Source organism: Loxodonta africana, chromosome 22 (genome assembly GCF_030014295.1).
Source record: "Loxodonta africana isolate mLoxAfr1 chromosome 22, mLoxAfr1.hap2, whole genome shotgun sequence".
NCBI lineage: Eukaryota > Metazoa > Chordata > Mammalia > Proboscidea > Elephantidae > Loxodonta > Loxodonta africana.
In genome coordinates this window covers 24,040,526-24,062,549 of record NC_087363.1, presented here as the reverse complement: position 1 = coordinate 24,062,549, position 22,024 = coordinate 24,040,526, and the positions used below count along the sequence as shown (strand labels likewise).

Below are 22,024 nucleotides of genomic sequence, written 5' to 3'. Positions count from 1 at the left end.
GAAAAGTTGGGTGGGGTCAACAGCAGAGGTCAGAGGTCAGGAGTCACTGGGTGAAAGGGGTCCCTGCCTGTTTCTGGGACTGCTGCTTCTGCAGTTGCTTCAGCTTTAGCTCCTGCTTCCTGAGCAACTTTTTCTTCCGGGAGATGAGATGGTCAACGTCCACACCACACTAGGGGCAAATGTCAGAAAAGGAGATGTGGGTGCTCCAGGGAGGGAGGGGCCTCTGACACCCACCAGGGACCCCACACCTTACCCTCTGCTTCAGTGCATCACTGTAGAGCTCAGCATTGGCAAAGTACATGGTGACAGAGGAACGGAAGATCTTCACACCGGGGACCTCCCTAGCCTGGGACAGGTTGGAGTTGGGGGTAGCTAAGTGTGAGCGTGTCCCTCCTTCGGCTGCATCTTGTTTTCCCACTTTTCCTCCCTAGAGTGCCCCAGTGCCTGCTGTCCCCAACCCTCTGCCCCATTGTCTCCCAGGTGCTTAGGCTCCATTGTCTCCTAGATGCTTAGGCTAGAGGCCTGGTGGTCACTACCCAGAGGCCAGGCTTTGGCAGCTCTTATCCCTCCTCTTGGGTCTCTGCCCTGGGCCGGTGGCCTGTTCTCTATATACAGCCTGAGACCCTCCTAAGCTGCCACCTCAACCAGGCCATCCCTAGCTCCCTGCCCTATTCAGGACACAGCCCACATCTCTGCTCAGCATCCTGGCCTGCACAGTGTGCCCCGTCCCAGTTCCCTTTCCATCCAGCTGGGCTGCTCCCTCCTGCCCTCCCCACATCTCAGAACCCTAGGTTTCTCCTCCGCTCTGCCTAATTGAGCTTGCCCAGCCTTCAAGGCTCCATGTCAGGGGGAACAGGCTTATCCCAGAGCCCTCCACCTATGTCCCCAGCACCTGGTATGAGGCCTCTCAGGAGATGGACGATTGGGGATTTAGTGACCCCACTGACCAGATCAGGAAGCAGCTCCCTGTACCCTGGTGCCCCAGGATTCTGCCCCTCTGGCACCCCTGTCCCAGGGCTACTCCATAGGATGGGGCTTGTGCTATTGGCATTAAGACCGTCTCCCCCATGGGGCCCCAGACCCACCTCTGTATACTTTTCCTCTGTCCCCTGAGACCCCAGGTGAGTCATAGACCCAGACCTCTCCCTTGAAATTCCAAGAACCAAAGCCAAAATGTCCTCAGCTTCTAAAGTCATTGCCAGGTGTGGAAGGGACTGACAAAGGCCTGTCCTGCCTCTGCCCCGCCCCACCCACAACATCCCCCTTTCTCAGCCCCTGCCACTCACCTCTGAGTACTCGGCTACATCTCTGTAAACATCCGTGTCTGGCACCTGCCCCAGGACAGAGTAGTTGGGCCTGTGAAGGGGAAAGTGAGCTTGAGACGAGATGGTATGAGATGAGGAAGCAAAGAAAGGGGCAACGGGGGATTTTAGGAGGCTGGGGTCCACCCAGAGATGTGGGGAGGGCTGGGGGGAGCCAGCGTCACCTCACTCCCTCCCTACCTGGAATGGGGGGTGCCCAAAAGGGGTTCACTCACAGCTGTGTGCGGACCACCACGAGCAGCAAGGAGAAGGCCAACGCAACTGCCAGGCCAAGGTCCAGGTTTAGCAGGATAGTGGCCACAAAAGTCACCAGCCAGATGAGCTGAGAATGGAAGAGCAGCAATCAACAGAGTCTACAGGGGCCACAGGGCTGAAGGCCCCCCAGTCCCACCCCTGGGCTCCCAGGCTTCTCACCAGATCCACTCGATTTGCTTTCCAGAGGGAGCATATGTCCTTGAACTGCATCAACATGCCCTTCAAGTTCACAATAATGGTGGCTGCCAGGACTGCCTGGGGGTGGGGGTGGGGGTGGGGATGGGTATTACTGAGAGATAACAGATACTGACAACACCAGACATCACGGCATGACCCAGCCTGACCCCAAGCACCGGGGCATAACCTCGGCTAACACCGACCACCATCCGCCTGTCCCTAGCAACTTGGCTCTGACTCTAAAAGGCTCTAACCCCTGACCCTTGACTCCAAGTTTCACCCCAAAGACCTCAACCTTGAAAAATAGGACATGACCTTGTATCTCGGCCCTCACCTGGGGCCTGACTGGTCTGGACCCCTGGCCAGGCCAAGGCCCCCAAGCCCAGCTGGGTGGGGGTGAAGGTGGGAGCTCACCTTGGGCAGGTCCTGGAAGAGTTCTCCAAGTTTGACAATGATGGCGAGGATGAAGAGGGAGGAGACAGCTCCAGCCACCTACACGGTGAAGGTGAGCATGGAGGGATGGGGTGAGCAAGGAGAGGTAGGGGTGAGCAAGGAGGGGAGGGGGTGAGCAAGGAGAGGTGGGGGGAGCAAGGAGGAGTAGAGGGGAGCAAGGAGGGGTAGGGGTGAGCAAGGAGGGGAGGGGTGAGCAAGGAGAGGTGGGGGGAGCAAGGAGGAGTAGAGGGGAGCAAGGAGGGGTAAGGGTGAGCAAGGAGGGGTGGGGTGAGCAAGGAGGGGTGGGGGGAGCAAGGAGGAGTAGAGGGGAGCAAGGAGGGGTAAGAGTGAGCAAGGAGGGGTGGGGGAACAAGGAGGGGTAGGGGTGAGCAAGGAGGGGTCGGGGGAGCAAGGAGGAGTAGAGGGGAGCAAGGAGGGGTAAGGGTGAGCGAGGAGGGGTGGGGTGAGCAAGGAGGGGTGGGGGGACCAAGGAGGGGTAGGGGAGCAAGGAGGGGTGGGGGAGCAAGGAGGGGTGGGGGGAGCAAGGAGGGGTGGAGGGGACCAAGGAGGGGCGGAGGGGAGCAAGGAGCGGTAAGGGTGAGCAAGGAAGGGTGGTGGGGGTCAAGGAGGGGTGGGGGAAGCAAGGAGGCGTGGGGGTGAGCAAGGAGGGGTGGAGGGAACAAGAAGGGGTGGGGTGAGCAAGGAGGGGTGAGGGTGAGCAAGGAGGGGTGGGGGTGAGCAAGGAGAGGTAGAGGGAACAAGAAGGGGTCGAAGGAATGGGGGTGGGGGTGAGCAGGGAGGGGTGGAGGGGAGCAGAGAGGGGTGGGGGAGCAGGGAGGGGTGGGGGAGCAGGGAGGGGTGGGGGAGCAGGAGTGGCTGTGAGAGGGGCTGAGCAGGGGTGAGCAGGAGGTGGGCAAGGGTGAGTGAGGAGCAGGGGATGAGCGGGTAGACAAAGGGAGGACGACCCTGGCAAAGCACCGTGTGGATGCACAGATGCAGACACACACCCGCACCCCACCTGCGTGTTCCCACCGGTGCTCTCCTGTACCAGGCTCCGAGACATGGAGCAGCTGATGGGGAAACACTGGAAGATGCCTCCGATGAGGTTACTAAGGCCAAGGGCCACCAGCTCCTGAGGGGAGGGGTGCAGGCATGAGCAGACTTTCTTAGCAGTGCCTGGTCATCATCCCACTGTGTCTGGGCCTACACATCCCCACCCCCCATCCCCAGTCAATGGCACCCAAAGACTTGGCTGCTATCCCCATGCGTCCCCCACACAGCCCCGGCACACCTGTGTCCCACCTGATCCTCCATCCCCCCAGTCCCTGGCTGTCCCCTACTTATCTCATGTCCCCCAGACCTGGTTGCTGTCCACCCGGTAACCATGCCTCAGGGCGAAGATCTTCCCCAGTGAGATGGCAATGGCAAACCCAACCACAGCGATGGCGAAGGCATTTCCCACAAGCTTTGCAAACAGCTCGGGGCTGGGAGGCACTGGGGGCACCAGCCTGTGGGAGGCATTTGTGAGGCCAAAGGAAGGTCTTGGCCTTAGCCACCTAACCCTCTTTGACCTGATAGGGAACCAGCACTCACCCTGCAGGGATGCTGCCTACAACGTCCACCCCAAATCTGTGCTTCAGGCCCACACCGTAGGAGATGCCTGTGGCTCCTATGAGCTGAGGGGAGAGGGCAGGGTCAAGGGAGGGACAGGGCAGAGACAGGGGAGGGAGGTGCTGGCATCATCCACCTGCAGGGGGAATGGATAAGCCACTCTGTGGATGAGGAGGGAGACGCTGGAGAACAGCGGATTGGGGAGAAGTGGTTCATAGACTGAGACAGACATGACCATTTTGGGGAGGCAGAAATGCTGTCAGGAGCACAGGCAAATACCAACACGGGGGCATTCTGCTGTGGTGCCCCTCAACCCCCAGAAGCCCTGGCAGGGCCCACCCCAGCTGGCCCTCAAATACCTGAGAGCTGCCCACATGGCAGGGATATACCCTCACGTGCCCTTCTCCCGGCCACCACTCCCTGGCCCCCTAACCGTGAGCAGTTCCCCAGGCAGCGGTAGGGGCAGGTGCCGCTGCAGCTTGTCATTCAACAGCTTCACCACCACAAGCACCACACCCGCCACAGCCGCAGTGACGACAGTGCCCACCACACTCTGGGGCAGCTTCCAGCAGACCTCCAGCACCGTCTGATGGAGAGGCTGGGGTCACAGCCAGCACTCAAGGTCATGGGCACACCCACCCATCCTGTCTCCCACCCTCACTCACATAGATGAGGGACAGTGGCCCAGAGCGGCTGCTCAGTTGAAGGCCAAACACATACTTGAGCTGCGATACAAAGACCTGCACAGATGCAGCCGTGGTATAGCCACGGACCAGAGGCTCTGACAGATAGGTGACCACAAAGCCGAAGTGGACCAGGCCCAGCCCAACCTGTAGGGAGCAAGAGACAGTAAAGTGGGTGGGGTGCTCAGGGTGGCTAAAGTAGAGCCCAGGGCAGGTGGGATCAGAGGGGTATGAGGGAACAGCAAGAGTGACAGTCAGACACCAAGGGAACTGGAGGGAGGTAGGGACAGAGGGGGTGGCGGGACGACTAGGGTTGACTCACTCCTGACTGCCCTGTACCTGGAAGAGGCCAACCAGGACACTGAGTGTGGAGGCCAGCTGCACCCGGGCAGCGTCTCTGGCTGCCTCGTTGACTGTGGTGTTTGGGGTCTGAAGGAAGTCCTCATCTGGGGCCAGAGATTCTGTCACACTGCCCACCATCACAGACATGATGGCAAAGGTCCCTGCAGGAACAGGGCAGGGCAGGTCTGAAGGGGAGGGGACACTGCCCTGCCCTTGGTCTTAAGGGAGAGCCCAGGAGACATCCAGCTTTAGGACCAATATCCTCAGACTATGGCTGTGTGCAAATAGGGGGAGTGCTGGTGGTCAGGTACGGCCAGGAACAGGAGTGGACCTTGAACTCAAGGGCTCTTGAGGATGGCCAGGAATGTTGGTCCTGAACACAGGGGGCAGTGCCCCTTGGCCCACTTGTATCCATTGGCCCAGGGACCGCTCCTCTTGTGAAGGGTAGAATAGGGAAGGGGACATGACCTGCCTCATGTTGGTCAGGCCTTTGCCAGGGTCTTGGCCCCTAGAACTGCCCCACCCACCCACATCTTCCTGGAGCCAGGGCCTCGAGGTATCCTAAATCTGTGGCCCCATGGTCAGTGGACCAGTTCCACCTGGGGATGACCCTTGGGCTAACCTTCTAGCCACCCAGCACCGATGCCACCGTCTTCCCCCAGCTCCCTGCCCTGCTCAGCCCTACTTTACCCTGTCTTCCATGGTAGATGTGGGCATCCCCCTACAGGGCCTGGCCTGCTCCACTCACCCACAGAGATGTGCCGGGAAGTGCCGAACAGGAAGTAGATGAAGACTGGGTAGAAGGAGCTGTAGAGGCCAAACACAGGAGGCAGTCCAGCCAGGAGGGCATAGGCCAGGCCTGGGGTGAAATGGTGGCAATGTAGGCTTGGAGGTCAGGGCCTTGAAAGGTTGGAGGATCCCATCCCTGGGTCAGGGGCCATAGTTCTAGAGGCAGGGGTCTGGACTCCAGAGTTACTGGGTCACAGACCACAGGGCTTGCAGACTTGGGCCTTGAAGGGTTGGGTTCACCACCTAAGGGTCAAGGGTTAGAGCTTCTAGGTCAGGGGTGGCTCACCCTGTGGTAACTGCATGATGGCCACACTCAGGCCAGACAGCAGGTCACCCAGGAGCCAGTCACGCACGGGATATCGGGGTAGCCAGGCCAAAACCGGGAGGTACTGGAACAGTAGGGCACGGGCCCGAGCGTAGGAGCACCTGGGGACACGAACTGTAGGTATCAGGAACTGGAGCTACCTGACAATACCAGAGCCCCTAGCCCTCAGCCCCCATCCTTGGCCTTACTGAAACCAGCTCCGCCACTGGCGGGTCGGGGGTGCTGAGCCCCAGTGCCCCAGCTCCTCCAGCTGCTCCTGGTTCAGCAGTGTCCGCTCCACGTGGTAGTCACGCCTCCGGAGCTCCATTGTCTGCATTGCAGACAGCAGTGCCTGCGTGTCCCTCGGTCTAGGGGGTGGCAAGACAAGAAACACTATGAGGCACTCCTGGCCCAGCCTCCCTGCACACCTCCACCTGGGACCAGGGAAGGGCCCACCTGACTTTTGTACACCCTGAGGTACAAACAGATCCGGGCCTCAGCTGCCCTCTGTGGGCCTTGTGCCCACACCCAAGCAGGAGCAGTGCCTGGACTTTGGCTGGTAGAAGTCTCTTTCTGGGCCAAAGTCTCCAAAGAAGAGACGGCAGGATGTGTATGAACCGCACTCCCAGTCCAGGTGTGACTGCCGAGCCCTGAGTGCTCTATCAGTCCAGGGCTGGGGCTGACTGCCTCTCCCAACCCATTCCTTCCCCCAGCCAATCCCTGGCCAGTGTCTGAGTCTTTATCCATCTGCCCCATGAGCCCAGTGCTGGCTGGCTGAGAGTACACTGAGGGAAGGGATCCAAGTCCGGGGTGCAGTTCTTCAGACAACCCCCTCTCCAAGTCTCAACCCTCCATGAGACTCTCTTCTCTAAGGAAAGGAAAATGCTGGAGTCCAGGTTAGTATACAAGCTCAGGCCTAGTGTGGGAAAGCCAGGGGATGGATAGCTCTCACCTTCGGGGAGCTCTGGGAAGGAGGAGGAATCTCACACATAGAAGGGGAAGCTCTCATCTGCACGGAGAGGCTCCTATCTGAAGGCGGAGGGGATCTCACCTGCGGGGAAGCTCTCATCTACTCCAAGGCTCCTGGCTAATCGGGAGGCTGCCACCTGGAGAAGGAGGCTCCCTTGAAGTAGGGGAATGATCTCATTTGGGAATAGGAGACCTGGTGGGGAGGGGAATCTTACCTGGGCGGAAGCTCTCACCTGGAGGAAGAGGCTCCCACCCAGAAAAAAAAATAAGGGAGAAATCTCACGCGGGAATAGGAGATTTCAGTGGGGGGATTTACTTTGGAGAAGCTCTCACCTGATGGGAAATCTTTCACTTGCCAGGAAAGTTCTGATCTGGGGGGAAGCTCTCACCTGGGCTTTGAAAGCTCTCTGGGGAACAGATCTTTCCAGGAATAAAAGATCTCAGAGGGGGGATCTTACCTTGGGGGAAGCTCTCATCTGCTGGGAAATTTTCAACTGCCAGGAAAGTCCTGACTTGGGGGGACTCTCATCTGAGAGGAATCTCCCTCACCTGGGTGATTTTCACCTGGGGGAAGCTCTCACCCTGCTGGGGAAGCTTTCAGTTGCCAGGCAAGTTCTGACCTGGGGGGAAGCTCTTTCTTGGGGGGAGGCTTCCACCTGAGGGGCAGCAACTCACCTGGAAACGGACCCTAACCTGGATGCCCCGTTTGGAAGAGGGAGTGCAGCGGGTGCAAAGAAGATCCTCAGAGACTCCTGGCACCGCCGTCTCCCGGAGATCTTTGAGCCCCCTCGCCCCTCCTCCGTGAGTCACTCAGGTCTCCTAAAAGCGCTCCCTCCCCCCGCCGCAGAACCTGCGCTTGAGGGGAGGAGCCTAGGTCTCTGGCCCCTCCTCCTAGGAGGGACCCGAGGGGCTGGCACGCTCAGTCCCGGGTCAGTAGGGCCGCTAGTTGAACTCCGGCCCCCGCCTAGGACTTCTTTCAGGGATCTCCCGCCCCCAACGCACCCCAGCCGGAGCACTTCCTGGGCCAGGGCTCCTCCGTACGCAGCCGCCTCCCTGCGGCCCCCGGCCAGCCCTCTCGCGGCGCTCGAGCGGCTTTCCGCACAGCCCACAGGGGCTGGGGCCGCGCCGGCTCCCGCTCCATCCCTCGCCGCGGAGGGGCAGCCGCCTGGAGAAAATCGGCAAAACGGTAAACCGAGGCCCTGCAGGCGGAAAGCCCTGGTCCGGACTTGGTGACCCCCTTCTGAGCTGACCCGGGTGGGCGCCGGCGCGGGGGCCACAGGGAGGTCAGCGCCTTGTGGACACATGCAAATGCGGACACGCGGGACCGGGGCCGCGCCCGCACTCACCCCGACGTTTCTGACAGCCCCATGGCGAGCTAGCGGCCCGGCGGCGGCCGGTCCTTCGGCTCCGGCAAGAGGCCGCTACAGATCGGAAGGCGGTGGGGCCAGCGGCGCGCTCCCGGCAGCCAATCCCCGTGCAGGACGCGGAAGGCTTGGGCCAATCAGCGTGCTGGAGCCGGACCCACGTGAGGCACGCTGGGCGGGTTAACCCCTTCCTCTCCGTGGCCTGGCTCGTATTCCGCCGGTGACTCGCGGAGCCGGGTGGGACCGCAGAGCTGACTGAGGCCCCTAGCTCAATGTAGTAGCCGCGCCTCACGAAGAAGGGCCCCCGTGGAGTGAGGAGGGGAAACCCTTGTGTGGGCAGGAGGCCTGGGGACGCGGCTGGCTCCTGGAGTTTTAGCTCTCCGGGGGAGACCTGGATACGTGGTGGCCTCTTAACGCCTCTAGCTGAGGGTGCCACCCCCAGGCTTTCCCTCTGAACGAGTCACATCTTTGAGATCGCGTGCCGGCGTTCCCCAAGTCCTCCCGCCAACTCTTGGCCACCCAGGCCAGAAATGACGCTGGGATGTCCCCTCCCTACACCAAACACAGCTGGGGCCTTGTGCCAAAGGAGACATCCTGGGCAGCAGCGAGGAGCCGGCCAGCTCCTAGTCAGAAGGGATGTTGGGGCAGAGGTGTCAGAGGGCTGCAAGAACGGTTCTAGGGTTGGTTTGACCCCTGGCCGGGGCTTCAGGCCCTGGGGTTCAGGAAGTCCTCATGCCACTGCCTTGACCAAGCAGATTTCCCTTGGCACACTACTCTCAGCACCTGTGCTCACACTTCTTAATCACAAGGCGAGGGCCCAGAATTCAGAGTCAAAGAGATGGAAACCCAGTTCAAATCTCTGATGAAATGGGCTAAAAATAAGTCGATATTGGGAGTGGGAGGAGCCTCAGAATCCTCCTAAAGGTCAGCCTGGTCTGAATCATTCAGTGCCACTCTCCTTAATCCTCCAAACAGAAAAAGGCAGCAAACATTTTCTATAGAAGTTTATTCCCAAAACAGAGCACGGCTCCACGGAACAATTTACACAGCCAGGGAAGGAGGCCGCTGAGCTGGAGAGGGGGGAGACCCCCAGAGAGGGGCATCTACAGAACCTAGGACATAGCAAAAACACTCTACCCCCCCAGCAGACCCCTCGGCCCTTCAAGCGCTGGGGTCATTCTGGGTAGAGAGCCGGGGTCATGGCTGGTGGGATTTGGCACCAGTCAGGGAAGTTGAACTTCTAATCTCCTTGGAAACTGCCTCCCAAGAATATGTGTGTGTGTGGGGCGGGGGGGAAGGGATGTCTGCACAGACCACTCCCCAACCCTGCACCACCATTTCTGGTGGTAAGAGAACACCCACTCTCCAGGCCTTTCTCCAGGCCTTTCTGTCTGCTGTTTTCATAAGGGACTCAGGCTGGCCTGAGGGAGCTGGGGGTTAGAAGCCCCCTTGAGATGGCCAGGTCCAGGGTCCTCACAGGTGGCTCCTCCAAGCCCCTCTCCCACTTTCCCTACCTTTCTTTCGTAAACAAAGGAAAAAAAACATTCTCAACTGTAAACTAAGTGTAAAAGTTTCAAGTTGTAAACAAAGTAAAAAAAAAATTAAATCTTGATTTGTAAACAAGTAACAAAATTTAAAAGTCCCCAGTTCTGCATCAGACAAAGTAACAAAAGTGAGAGTTTTGTGAACAGGGTCCTAACAGTCATTTTCCCCTTTTTAAGGGAACTAAGGAGGGGGGGGTGGAACTGAGTCACTTCCGCCAGCCCGGGTGCCCAGGGCCAGGGAGGTTCCTGTAAACATGGGAAGTGTAGCACCTACATTCTGAGTCTTAAATTCCCTTGTTTCTGCTCCCTTTACTCTCATTTCTACCCCATCCACCCAGAATAAATTCTAGCAGGGGGCAATGTTAGGGAATGAAATGGCACCACAGACAACTTTTGCTCACAGCAGGGGCAGGGGTAGGTAAGTGGTGCCCTCTGCCCACCCTCTGCAGGAATGTGTGAATAAAGGCCTGCGCCCCTCTCTGAGGGAGGAAGGGAAGCCCTGCTCTGTAAACACGACCACAGCATCCGTCCTAGGTCATAAGGCAGTAAGTGGCAGGGACCCCATGTAATAAACACACACGTCCACAGGGAGGGGCACACAAGAGGTCAGCAGATTCCCATCTCCAAGAGCAACCCTAAGCCCCACAAGTTTGGCCCTTGGGACGTTTAAGAAAAAGCAAAGATCACACGACGGGGCCCTGACAATATTTAGATCAACCTGGGGGAGGGTGGGCACTACCCCTGCTGTTTGACTCCACCCTAGTGAGATGAGAGAAAAGGGTACATGGTTTGCCCGGGACCCAAATGAGGCCAAGCTCTGCACCTCTCTCCCTCTGTCTCCCCCACACCAGCCCAGCCTCAGACTCCCGGGGGGGTGGGGGCAGGGGGGACAGAAAAGTTGAAAAATAACATAAGCATATCTCTCTGGTTACAAAGATACAAAAACGTATGAAAGTCCTCCCTTCTGTTCCCCACCCACACCTGTCGCACGCATGCTCACAGCTGCGTGGACCCTCAGTGCTGCCACCATAGGGAGAGCTGGGGCAGGGCACTGCCTGGGGATCAGCCCCTGGCTCCTGGAGTCTCCTCCATCAGCTCAAATCCTCCATTGCCCTTGGCTCTTCATCGTCTGTGCCATCTGCTCTTCAGGAGTGACCCTCACTTCTGGGAACTCTGCAGAGTTGAATGGGGACAGCAAAGGTCATTGCTGAGAGAACTCAGTCAGATGGCTCTGGTTTGTCCCAGCCCAGACCCAGCCTGGTCCTCACCCATTCTGGACCCCCAGACTCATCAGCAAGGGTCTTCAGCCACTTAGGTCTTTTCTCTAAGCACTTAGCAAGCACCTACTATGTATAGATACTCCGTTAAGTACTTGACAGACACTGACTCATAAATCTCCATTTTATAGCTGAGGAAACTGAGGCTCAGAGAAGTCAAGTAACCTGCCCAAGATCACACAGCTAATGAGATGAGAGGCAGAACTCAAACTCAGACTGTGTGACTCCGGAACCTGAACCCCTGCCTAGCCCTCAGTCCACCTCCCACACAGCCAGACCCCAAGGATAGGCTGCAGGGGTCCCAGGTGGTAGGCCAGCTTCCTTTCATCCCTACTCTCTGGAATCCCTCCAGAGCCCCAGGCACTAAGCCCCCTGCTCCTCCCTCCTCCTTTTGTCCTCACCCAATCCTGGGTCCTGCTCAGGTTTTGTTGGCTTCCCCTGCCCCACTCCAAGGGGCCCCTTCCCTCCAAAGATTTCTCTCAACTCTAGATCCCCACAGCCTGAACCAGTTTGTTCTTCCGTCTTGAAACTCAACTCTCCTTTTGGCTTCTAAGACCTGGCAACTCCTGATTCCTCCCTGCTCTCCTGTCATTTCTTCCCTGACTCCTTCAGGGGTACCCCCATCTCTTAAACATTGGTGCGCTTGTCCTCCCTGGGGCACTCCTGAAGACAATCTCTCCTGAGCCCAGGCCTATGTATCCACCCGCTTCCCGGGTATGTCTGCCCACAGGCACCTGAGATACACTAGGCCCCAACTCAATTCTGGGTACCCCACCCCACAGCATCCACAGGCAGGAAGAATTTACTGTTGACTAAATAACAATGAATGGATGATTTACCTTCTGACAAAGCTGAACTCTTCAGCCAGGCATATGAGCCATCCATATCTTGGCACCACTTCTGGCCCCTTCTTATCCCATACTACCTTCTAAGCAAAGCCTCCCAAGCCAAGCTTCTTCCTCCCTGCCCCCGGCATGTACCAGGCTACCTCCCACTTCTGGGCCTCGGCTCCTGCCCTCCTCCTCAACTAACTTAAGCCGTTTGGAAGGCACCAATCTCTCTTCCCTTGTCCAAGAAGTCCAGCAAGTCCCTGCTGGTCACAACCCTATTCCCTGCCAGATTTCTGCCCCTAGCCTGTGACTCCCTGACCGTGCTGAGGCTGGGGAGCTCACACTTGCCTGCCAACCCCCGCCTGCTCTGTGTGGAACACAGAGCAGGATATATGGGAGGTTGCCCTAAACATGAGGGTATGAGCAGCTGACAGGACCCTGCTTACTCTGAGTCCGGTGACAGCTCTGAGATGCTGTGGGACGTGGCAGAGCGTGGGGTAGAGGGCCCAAGAGCAGAGGTGGTGGCAGAAGGCGTGGCAGTGGTGTGGGGACCCGAGGGTGTGCTTGAGGACTGCACAGAGGAGAGGGCTGAGGAGTTGAAGGAGGCGAGGATGGAGGAGAGAATGTCCAGCTGTTCTGTGGAGGGGCCATGGCTAGGGCCAGAGGCTGGGTCCTCCCTGGCTCGGAGTAGCTGTGGGGGTGGCCCGAGGCCTTCCCGTGAGGGGTGCCGGCTAGGCACCTGGTCCAGGCTTTCCCGTGAGTTCAATCTCCTGGACAGAGAGTCCAGGGGCCGAGATGGCAAGAGGGGGTCCCTTGAGAGTTGCCGCTGGGGAGATAAGGGCAGAGGTGGGGGCTGTGGGTCAGGGTCCCGGGCACCACGGGGAGGGGGCAGTGTGCTCAACCACTCTCGGGGTGCTCCTAGGTCCAGCGCATCCCGTGAGCCAAACCGGCCGGCCATGGCACCAGGGTAGTCCCGAGGCGGCTGCCTCCGCGGCAGAGTGCTGCCCCGGTCCCTGGGCTCCAGGCGGCCTGGCGCAGAGTCCAGGCGTTCCTGGGAACCTGGCCGGCTCAGGGGACGCAGAATGGGGGCAGGGGCCTCCTCCAGTCGTTCACGGCTCAGTTGCCGCCGAAGGAGCAGGTCCAGTTGTTCTCGGGAGGAGTAGCGGCTGGCTGGCTGTGAAAGGCTGCCTGTGCCTCCACCAGCATAGATGCGGCCATAGGAGGCAGCTGGCACAGCACGGTGGCCCAAGGTGGCTGCACGGCACCAGGACAGCTCAGGAACGCCTCGGGTCTGTGGAACCAGTGGGTATTGCAGCCGGTTCTTCAGGATGCCTGTGGGAGGAACGAGTGGGGACAGTGTGTGGGGGGGGGGGGCAGGAATTCCCTGGGCCTTTAACAAGGCAGCAGCCCAAGGGATGGGGGGAGAAACTGCTCAGGGAGGAGCAGAGGCAGCCTCTGGGGGTCCCCGAGAGGTTAGAGATGCAGGAGGCTCCCAGGTCAGGACAAGGGTGGCTCCTGCAGTGCAGGGGGAGGGGCAAGACACCTCTGAGGTCAGAGGTCCCAACAATGCAGGCTGGGAGCAGAGGAGCAAGAATCCCCTAAGCTGAGGCAGGAGCAGTCCCTGGGGTTCCTGTGATATAGCGCTGGGGGCAGAAACCCCTTGAGTTGGAGCAGTGACAATTATTGGGGGTCCCTGTAAACCAGCATAGGTATAGACACCTTCCAGGTCAGAGCAGAGGCTCTGGGGCCTAGGGGGCAACAGCTCCCAGGGTCCCTGCAAAGCAAGCTGGGGTTGGAAGGGAAATCCCCTGGGTTGGGCCTGAAGCAGCCCCTGAGACCCTCGCAGTGCAGGCCAGGTACTGGGGTCGGCGTACGGGAGAGTACAAGAACCTCCCGGGGCAGGAGGCCTGTGAAACAGGGTAGAGGAGCAGAAGCCTTCAGATCAGAGCAGGAGCAACTCTCAGGATCCCTGTGAAGCAGTCTAGGATTAAACCTATTGCCTTCAAGTTGATTCTGATTCATAGCGACCCTGTAGGACAGAGTAGAACTGCCCCATATGGTTTCCAAGGCTGTAAATCTTTACAGAAGCAGGCTGCCACATCTTTCTCCCACAGAGTGGCTGGTGGGTTTGAACCACCAACCTTTTGGTTAGCAGCTGAGTGCTTAACCACTGCACTGCCAGTGCTCCTTGCAGTCTAGGATAAATAAAAAAAAACCAAACCCGTTGCTGTCGAGTAGATTCCGACTCATGGGGCCCTATAGGACAGAGTAGAACCGCCCCATAGCGTTTCCAAGGAGCACCTGGTGGATCTGCACTGTCAACGTTTTGGTTAGTGGCTCTTAACCACTATGCCACCAGGGTCTAAGATTAAACAAACAAACAAAAAAACCCACTGCCGTTGAGTCAATTCCGACTCATAGCGACCCTATAGGACAGAGTAGAACTGCCCCGTAGAGTTTCCAAAAAGCGCCTGGTGGATTCGAACTGCCGACCTCTTGTTTATCAGCCCTAGCACTTGATCGCTACGCCACCAGGGCTTCCGGTTCCAGGATTAGGAGGGGGAAATCCCCTGAGTCAGGGCATGGTGGCCCACAGGGCCAATACCTTTCCTCTGGTGCTGGGTCCGGCCCAGGGAGGTTTCATCCCCACTGGTCAGGGCCAGGTCAGGCTGGTTGTTGTTGGCTGCATCCTTGCTGGTGTCCAGCCCCAGGCGCCTCTCGGAGCCCCAGGTCTGCAGGGCACAGGGGGCTGCCTCGTACTCCCCCAGTGCTGGCCAGTAGGACAGGAGGTCATTGCCATCCACATCTGTGGAGTCAAGGCAGATTACTGGAGCCTCTGGGTTGACCCCAGTGCCCCATGACCCCTGTGGCCCAGACTCAGTGACCCCTGACCCCAATGACCCTTGAAGCCCTGGCTGTTCTCACTAAGCAGAGGCAGGAATGTGAGGATATCTCCTGAGAGATTAATGGATCCAGCAGGGAGAGGGTTACTGATAAGCCCCCTAGCCTGAGCTGGAGGTGGACAGAGACCAGGGGTGGGAGGACCTGATGACTGAGGGCTCAGGAAGACCAGGCTGAACCCAGTCCCCAGAGAATATGAGCGGATGAAGGGGAGACAGATCACTCCGTAATATCCTTGACTCATTACTGTTGTCCAGGTAGTTCCTGGTCTCTAGCCAGCAATGTACTGTGGGCGGGCTGGATGGGGAAATATGTGTGGGGGTCCCAACAATGACCCCAGGACAGGGGTCCCCAGAGGTTCCCAGTGAGTCAGACTCGGACATCCTCAGGGCGCCAGCAGGGCCCCTCAGTTACATGTAAGTAGACAGTGGGGTGTCTCTCGGCCACCCACGGGGTCAGAGGGTCCCATCATCACCTTTGGGGTGGGTGAGGAGCCTCTCACTCTGGGCTGCCCGGCGGAGTGGACGCTGGAAACGCCCCTGCGTCCGGCCGTTGTCCTCACTCTCCGAAGACGGGATGGACAGACTCCTTTCTTCCTCCAAGGACAGGTCACTGTCTGAGTCAGAATCTACACCTGGGGTTAGGAAAGCCGGAGGGAGGAGCAGTGGCTTGGGGAGGATTTGGGGGCTGAGGAAAGAGCCTGGGTTGAAGGGTCTTGAGAGTAGGTACAGCGAAGGGCTTGGGGCTGGGGAGAGCCTGAAGTGGAGGCAGAAGCGGAAGGGCTGGGACTTATTGGGGCGTGGGCCAGGTCAGGAATGAATCTGGGGAACTGGGCTGAGTGGGTGGTTGGCTCCTGGGACAGAAACCCAGGGGGGAGCTCACCCCATCCCAGTCAGCCACTGCTCCGAGTTTGGGGCAGGAGAAAGAGGGATAAGAGAGAGCTCCCCTGTGTCCCTCCTCCCTGGCCCAGGCCCCCACCTCCGCCAGCATCTCGGTGGAACATGGCCACATCCAGGTCAGTGGGGCCAGTGTGGGCCTGGAGGCTGTGGTCAGTGTGGTCAGCAGCTGAGCCATGTTGAACCAGGACATTTTCCCTGGAAATGCAGGAGCCATTAAATAGAGTTCTTTGCAGGTTGGTGTGTCTGAGTGCAGAGCGAGCTGAACGTGCCCTGTGTGTGGCAGGAGGAGCTGGGGCACAGGCAGCAGCAGGGGCCTGGTTCTGGCATGAGGAGCCAGAAGGCCAAGATGGTGGATCCACCAGTCTGAGGACCTCATGATACTAACTGCTCAAAATGTGGGGACGGCTGGCTGGACAGAGGTTCAGGCCCTGCCTCCCAGGGGAGAAAGTGACCAGGGCCTGGCCCCACGGGGGTGGGGGTGAGAGTGACCGTGAGATAAGAAAGAAGGCCCTGGGGCCAGCTGCTATGACTCCTACCCTAGCACATCTGGAAGATCTCTGACCCCAGCCCAGACTTGAGTATTTTGCTGTTGGGTGTGTTTTCCCCACACCCTGGGAACCCACAGCACAGATACTCCCACAGACAAGCTTGCTCTACCTCCCAGGTTCCCTGCCTCAGCAAATGCCACCTCTACCCCCAACCGACACCCAGACCTGCAATGCCCCCCTCTCAGCCTCACAGTGCTGGTCACCAGTTCCTGTTGGCAGAGAGATAGGTCAGTCAGGCCCTTCTCACTGCCCCCCTCCACCCTGCCCTGCAGTGTCCCCCTCACAAGGAGGTGCCTCCACCCACCTGAGGTAGCTGCAGCCCCGCTGGCTATCCTGGTCCTGGGTCCGGCCTGAGCGGGCACTGCTCACTGAAGAGACAGTGGAGGCACCAAGAGTGATGCGGATGAGGCCGCTCTCCTCGAAGAGGGCCGTGTTGTTGTAGGCCCCAGGCCCCTGGGAGGTGGGGTGTGGATAAAAGTGTGAGCCAGCCCTGGAGCCCTGGCCCCCGAGGCCCCCTCTGGCCCCCCAGGCCCCCCTCTGGCCCCCCCAACTCTGGCAGCCCCTCACCGTCCCAGGCGCTGGCCTCGCCTCCTCGGGTGCTGCCTTCCTGCCCAGGCAGGCTGCTGTCCACGTGGCCCGAGCATCTGCATCCAGGACACAGAAGAGCAGCAGGACTGCCAGGCCCTGTAAGTCAGCAAGGGTCAGTGTGGGGTCAGAACAGGGTAAAAGAAGGTCAGGGGAGAGCCACCAGGGGTCAGTCAGGGGCTGGCATAAGCCCTGCGGGTCAGCAAGGAGCCTAAGGGAGCTCAGTAAAGGAGTCAGGGGAAGTCAGCAGGGACAGTGAGAGAGCAGTGTGGCAAAGCGGCTGGAGTCAGTGAAGGTCTGTGTTATGGACTGAACTGTGTCCCCCAAAAATATGTGTTGGAATCCTGACCCCTGTACCTGTGGATATAATCCCATTTGGGACTAGAGGCCATATCAGTGTAGGGTGTGTCTCAAATTTAACGGCTGTTGAGATATACAAAGAACATATTAGACACAGAGAGAAAAAAACCCCACTTCCATCAAGTAGATTCTGACTCAGTGATCCTGTGAAACAGAGTAGAACTGCCCCATAGGGTTTTCAAGGCTATCAATTTTTATGGAAGTAGACTGCCACATCTTTCTCCCTAGGAGGAGCTGGTGGGTTTGAACTGCCGACCCTTTGGTTAGCAGCTGAGCGCTTAACCACTGTGTCACCAGGCTCCTGACACAGAGAGAAGCAAGCACAAATGAGGAAAGATAGATGCCACATGGAGATAGCCTAGGAAACAAGGAAGTCCAGGGCTGGAGCTGAGACAAGGATTTTCCCCCAGAGAAACAGAAAGAAAGCCTCCCCCTAAGCCCATGCCCTGAATTGGGACTTCCAGGCTCCTAAACTGTGAGAAAATAAATCTCTGTTCATTAAAGTCACCACTAGTGATGTTTCTCTTACAGCAGCATTAGATAACTGAGACAGTGTGGATCAGCAAGGGGCCAGATGCCTCAGTGTTGGTGAGGGTCAGTCCAAGGTCAGCACCCAGCCTGGGGTCACTGCCCTGCCTGGGGTTAGATCCAGCCTGCTGAAGCCCCACCTAGGTCTGGAGTGTGTGAGGACCACCACAGTTACCTGGAGGCCACAGAGTCCAGCATGGAGGTAGTGGAAGGCCAGGATGCTGTGGTTGACCGCCAGGAGGCCAAAGAGCCAGGAGGCACTGACCAGCAGAAGTAGCAGAAAGGAGCTGCGGAAGGTTCTGCTGTGAGATATGGGAGGACACAGAAGGACACACAGGGGTCACATACCAGACATATGGGGGACATGGGAGCACACACACGGGACACAGGACATGCAAGGTCATGCAGGGGACATGGAAGATAGGAACTCACACAGGAAAATGGGAGGTCTCGGGAGGACACTAGGCCACACAAAGAACCACAAGCGGACATGGAAAGAACATACAGGAGTGTAGGGCCACCAGATGAAGCATGGAACACGAGGGCCAGGGGCAAAATAAGCCACCCAGGACACGGGAGACACTGGGGAGACCCAGGGGGAAGAGAGACAACAGGGTGAAAGCAGGTGTGGGGCCAGAGTACGGCGAGGGCACCAGAGAGGGATCAAAGGCCAGGGCTGTGTGACTGCATTCCCTCTGCCCAGAATCCGGAGCCCAGCCTGCACCAGGGATGCTCAGGGGACGCCAGGCCCCACCCAGGAGGGGTTGGCCATCCGGAGAATCCCCCTCCACCACCAACCAGCCAACTCACAGCACAGAGGTCTTCTTGGCCTCCCTCTGCCCAGTGGAGCAAGACGTGCGGGCAGCGAGGAGAAACATGGTCCCATTCATCTGGATAGAGAGAGTGAGAGCCAGAGAGAGCCGGAGATGCGGACAGAGAAATAGGACTCAAGGAGAGAAAGCGAGCTAGTGAGAAAGACACACACACACACACACACACACACACACACACACACACACACAGAGAGAGATCAGAAACAAAGCTGGAGGGGGCCTTACGATCACAAAAAAGGTCAGAGATAAGTGGACAAGGACTGAGACACTGTGAGATGGAGATGGAGAGAAAGACTCGAGAGACAGAGGTGGGAGAAGGTGTCTGCGTTTCTGTCCCCATGCCCCATCTCCACGCCAGTTGAGTGGGGAGTGGTTGCTCAGTGACCAGAGAAGAGAAATGGAAGCGGAGCCCAGGAAGCCTGTGGACTACCTACTGGCACACCTGCTGCAGGGTCTCCGTGAGGGAAGCACGGGGCAAAGCCAAGTGCAGGGCACTCACCATGATGACTAGGATGACAGGGCCTGCAAAGCTCCAGATGAGGGGTTCATGGACAGAGATCCAGCAGAAATCGGGGTTCCCGTAGCCCTCAGGGTCCAGGCCAACAGCAAGGCCTGGGAAGATGGACAAAGGGAGGTCCGAAGGGGTGTGTTCTAAGCTGCTGACACTCCCATGGGTGGGGATAAGCTTGGGGTGTAGGTGGAGCAGGCTTCTCCCCTGAGTAGATGGCATACGGGGCGGGAGTTGGGGACAGGGTCAAAGGTCAGGCTGTGATAGATGGAGGTTGGGGGGTCACAAGCCTGGGTGGCCCAGGGGGCGGAGCCCTTACCCAGCAGCACGGCAGGCACACCCCAGCCCAGGGCGTGGTAGAAGCGCATGGCGCCGCGGTCAACGTTGCGTGGCTCCGCCTGCATGCGGTAGAGGTGCAGCCCCTGCACGAGGAGCCACGCGAACGTGCTGAGGAAGAAGTAGTGCAGGAGGATGGCGAAGGCGGTGCACACCAGCTGGGGGTGGGGGCGGCGGTCAGGACCCCTCCTGCCCAGCCCACCTCTGACCCCCATCCCAGGCATCTGCTTCTCACCTCTGACCCTTAAACCACAGCATCTTACCCCAGCATCTGCCCCCAACCCTGGTCCCAACCTGAGCATCCCTGACCTCTCTCTGTTTTGACCCCAGGCCCTCTGGGGCCAGGTGGGGCCCCCTGGCCCTGACCCTGCACCTGGTTGTTGGTCCTCCAGATGCCCAGCAGGAAAAGGAGCTCTGCCACACCCAGGGCAGCTGCCACGTTGGCGTGGATCCCACGCATGTTGGACTTGAGGCTCCGCAGGCTCAGGAGGACGGCCGCGGTCAGCAGCAAGGCAGCCACAGACACGGCCATGAGCACGTGGGTGAACACAGCCAGCAGCTCCAGGTCGCCCTCCAGGCGCTGTGGAGGCATGGATGGTCAGTGGGGTTTCGAGTAGAGTCCCTCTGCCCTCCTTGGACTTTCAACTCCCTCAGGACTCTGAACACAGCCCCACCTCACGGGGGGAGGCATCCATGAGGACCCCAAAGGTGCCGGTCCGACTGCAGCGACACCGTGCATGGGACCCGTTCCTGTGTACCAGCTCACAGTCCCTCGCTGTCCACATGCCGCGTTGCTCCGCCCTATGGCCACAGAGCAGTTAGACCTACTGTACCCTCCGTGGAGTGCCCACTGCCAGGCTGGGTTTGTAAGAGGTCACGGGAGAGCCTGAGGGTGCCCAAGTAGGGGAGCAACCCTCCTCATAAGTCTGGTTGAACCAGGACATCAGTGGGGGCCCTGGCTTCCCAGGGGCTAGCAACAGGACCAAGGGTTCCTGAAATGGGGATCCTCACGGGCCAGGTGGGTCCCACTGCACGCAGATCGCCTTGCTCCGATTCGCCGTCTGTAGCAGGCGGAACTCGAGGCTGATCGGAGACTCCAGGAGACCCCTCAGGAAACTGCGCCCATGGAACACAGCCACGCTGACCACCGGGGAGTTCATGACGGGGTTCTGGGGCAGCCTGAGGAGACACCCCACTTGGGCTTGAACGCTGCTGACCTCCCTGCACTCTGACCACCTACCTTACCCTGTCCTCATGCCGATCCTCAGGGTACTGCCACTTCTGAGAGCCCCTCCAGTCCCTGCTGGGCGAGGCTGACTCAAGACTAGGGGTCCAGAGGTTAGAATCCTACAGAAATGGAGGGCTCCCTGCAGCAAAGGAGCCTCTGGACCTACTGCCCAGACTGGAGTCTGAGGCACAAGCAGCTCCAGATGACTTGCCTCTAACTGTCCTGCGCCCACCCCCATCTGACTCCCATCAGCTGGCCTGTCTTTGTGTTCTGGATCAGCCAGCTTGCCTGTGTGTACCTGGTTCCTGTACCTCTCCTGTATGCCCCCGTCTGTGCCCCTGTGTCTGTCAGCCTGCAGTTCTATCACTTTGCACAACTCTAGGGAACACGATTCACATGGAGCCCAGGATGGACAAGGCTCCCTGGAGCTGTGCACAAAACCATCTCTGTCTGGTTGGGTACTAGCTCATCTGTCCATCAGAGAAAAAAAGGGAGTGCTGGGCTGGGCAGAAGCTCATAGGAAAGGCTGAAGGCTGAGGAGCCTTGGAGTAGCCTCATCTGTGGTACCTGGCACCCCGGCGCTCGGCCTGGAACTGAGCAGGGAGCAGGCCCCCCAAGGTGCGGTACACAAGGAGGATGACAATGGAGATTCCAGGCTCAGGCTCGGGCTCCAGAGGGGCTGGTGGGGGGGCCACACTTGAGGCGGTGGCATTTTCTGTGCTGCTGCTGCTGGAAGGCAAAACTGCCAAAGGAGAGGGAGGAGCCACTGTCAGTGACCTCCAACCCCAAGCACCCACCAAGCCAGCTCTGAACAAGCGTGAGGGACTCTTTCTGGTAGGTGCAGAGCTCGGAGATGTGGGAAGCAGGAGCTCCATGAAGGGGACATGGGCTCCCCAGGGTTGGCCCCTGAATGCTCAAGCTCTTGCAGGGTCACCTGTGATGATGAGAAACGACCTGGCGGGGCGAGGCCTGTAGGAAGGGGTGTGTGGTGGAGGCTGGACGTGGGAGGGTCTCACGAGTATGACATGGGGGAGGGGAAGAGTTGTCAAGAGGACAATGTGGTGTCTGGCTTGAAAGGGACAGGACCTGACCCAAGGGTCACTCCAGGGTTCTCACCTTCGGGCGGGAATGGCCGTGGAGACTGGGAAGGCAGCAGCACATGGGTGTGAGGGTCCCAGGCATCCTGGCCCCTGAAGAGGTTGCTGTGGTAGCGGGGGTAGCGACGGGCCCCCCGGGTTGGACTGGGGTGCTCCATGCGGTCAATGCTGAGCACTACCCGGGAGGTAGAAGGGTGAGACCCCTCAAGAGCCTCCTCCCTCTGCCAAGGGTCATGCGCCCTCCTACCCCCTTCCTGTACCCAAGTCCCACAATCCACAGCCTCCTTGCCATCAGCGCAGTC

At 58.9% G+C, this 22,024-nt stretch overlaps 1 protein-coding gene across 8 annotated transcripts in view; it reads right to left on the bottom strand.

The window, feature by feature from the left end:
* Positions 1-22,024, bottom strand: part of LOC100674516 (cadherin EGF LAG seven-pass G-type receptor 3) — a 39,460-nt gene that overhangs the window by 2,658 nt on the left and 14,778 nt on the right. For 3 of the 8 annotated variants that reach the window (XM_064274569.1, XM_064274570.1, XM_064274575.1), the window contains exons 1-16: positions 8,231-8,345; positions 6,125-6,283; positions 5,898-6,037; positions 5,571-5,681; positions 4,820-4,983; positions 4,463-4,627; positions 4,231-4,383; positions 3,780-3,862; positions 3,547-3,694; positions 3,205-3,318; positions 2,169-2,246; positions 1,737-1,832; positions 1,538-1,644; positions 1,287-1,356; positions 254-346; positions 68-169 (exon numbers count right to left, since the gene is read on the bottom strand). In XM_064274569.1, the coding sequence (XP_064130639.1) occupies positions 68-169; positions 254-346; positions 1,287-1,356; positions 1,538-1,644; positions 1,737-1,832; positions 2,169-2,246; positions 3,205-3,318; positions 3,547-3,694; positions 3,780-3,862; positions 4,231-4,383; positions 4,463-4,627; positions 4,820-4,983; positions 5,571-5,681; positions 5,898-6,037; positions 6,125-6,283; positions 8,231-8,253 (1,806 nt within the window). In that variant the 5' untranslated portion in view covers positions 8,254-8,345. The other 5 variants (XM_064274574.1, XM_064274568.1, XM_064274571.1 and 2 more) reach the window with 5 other exon arrangements.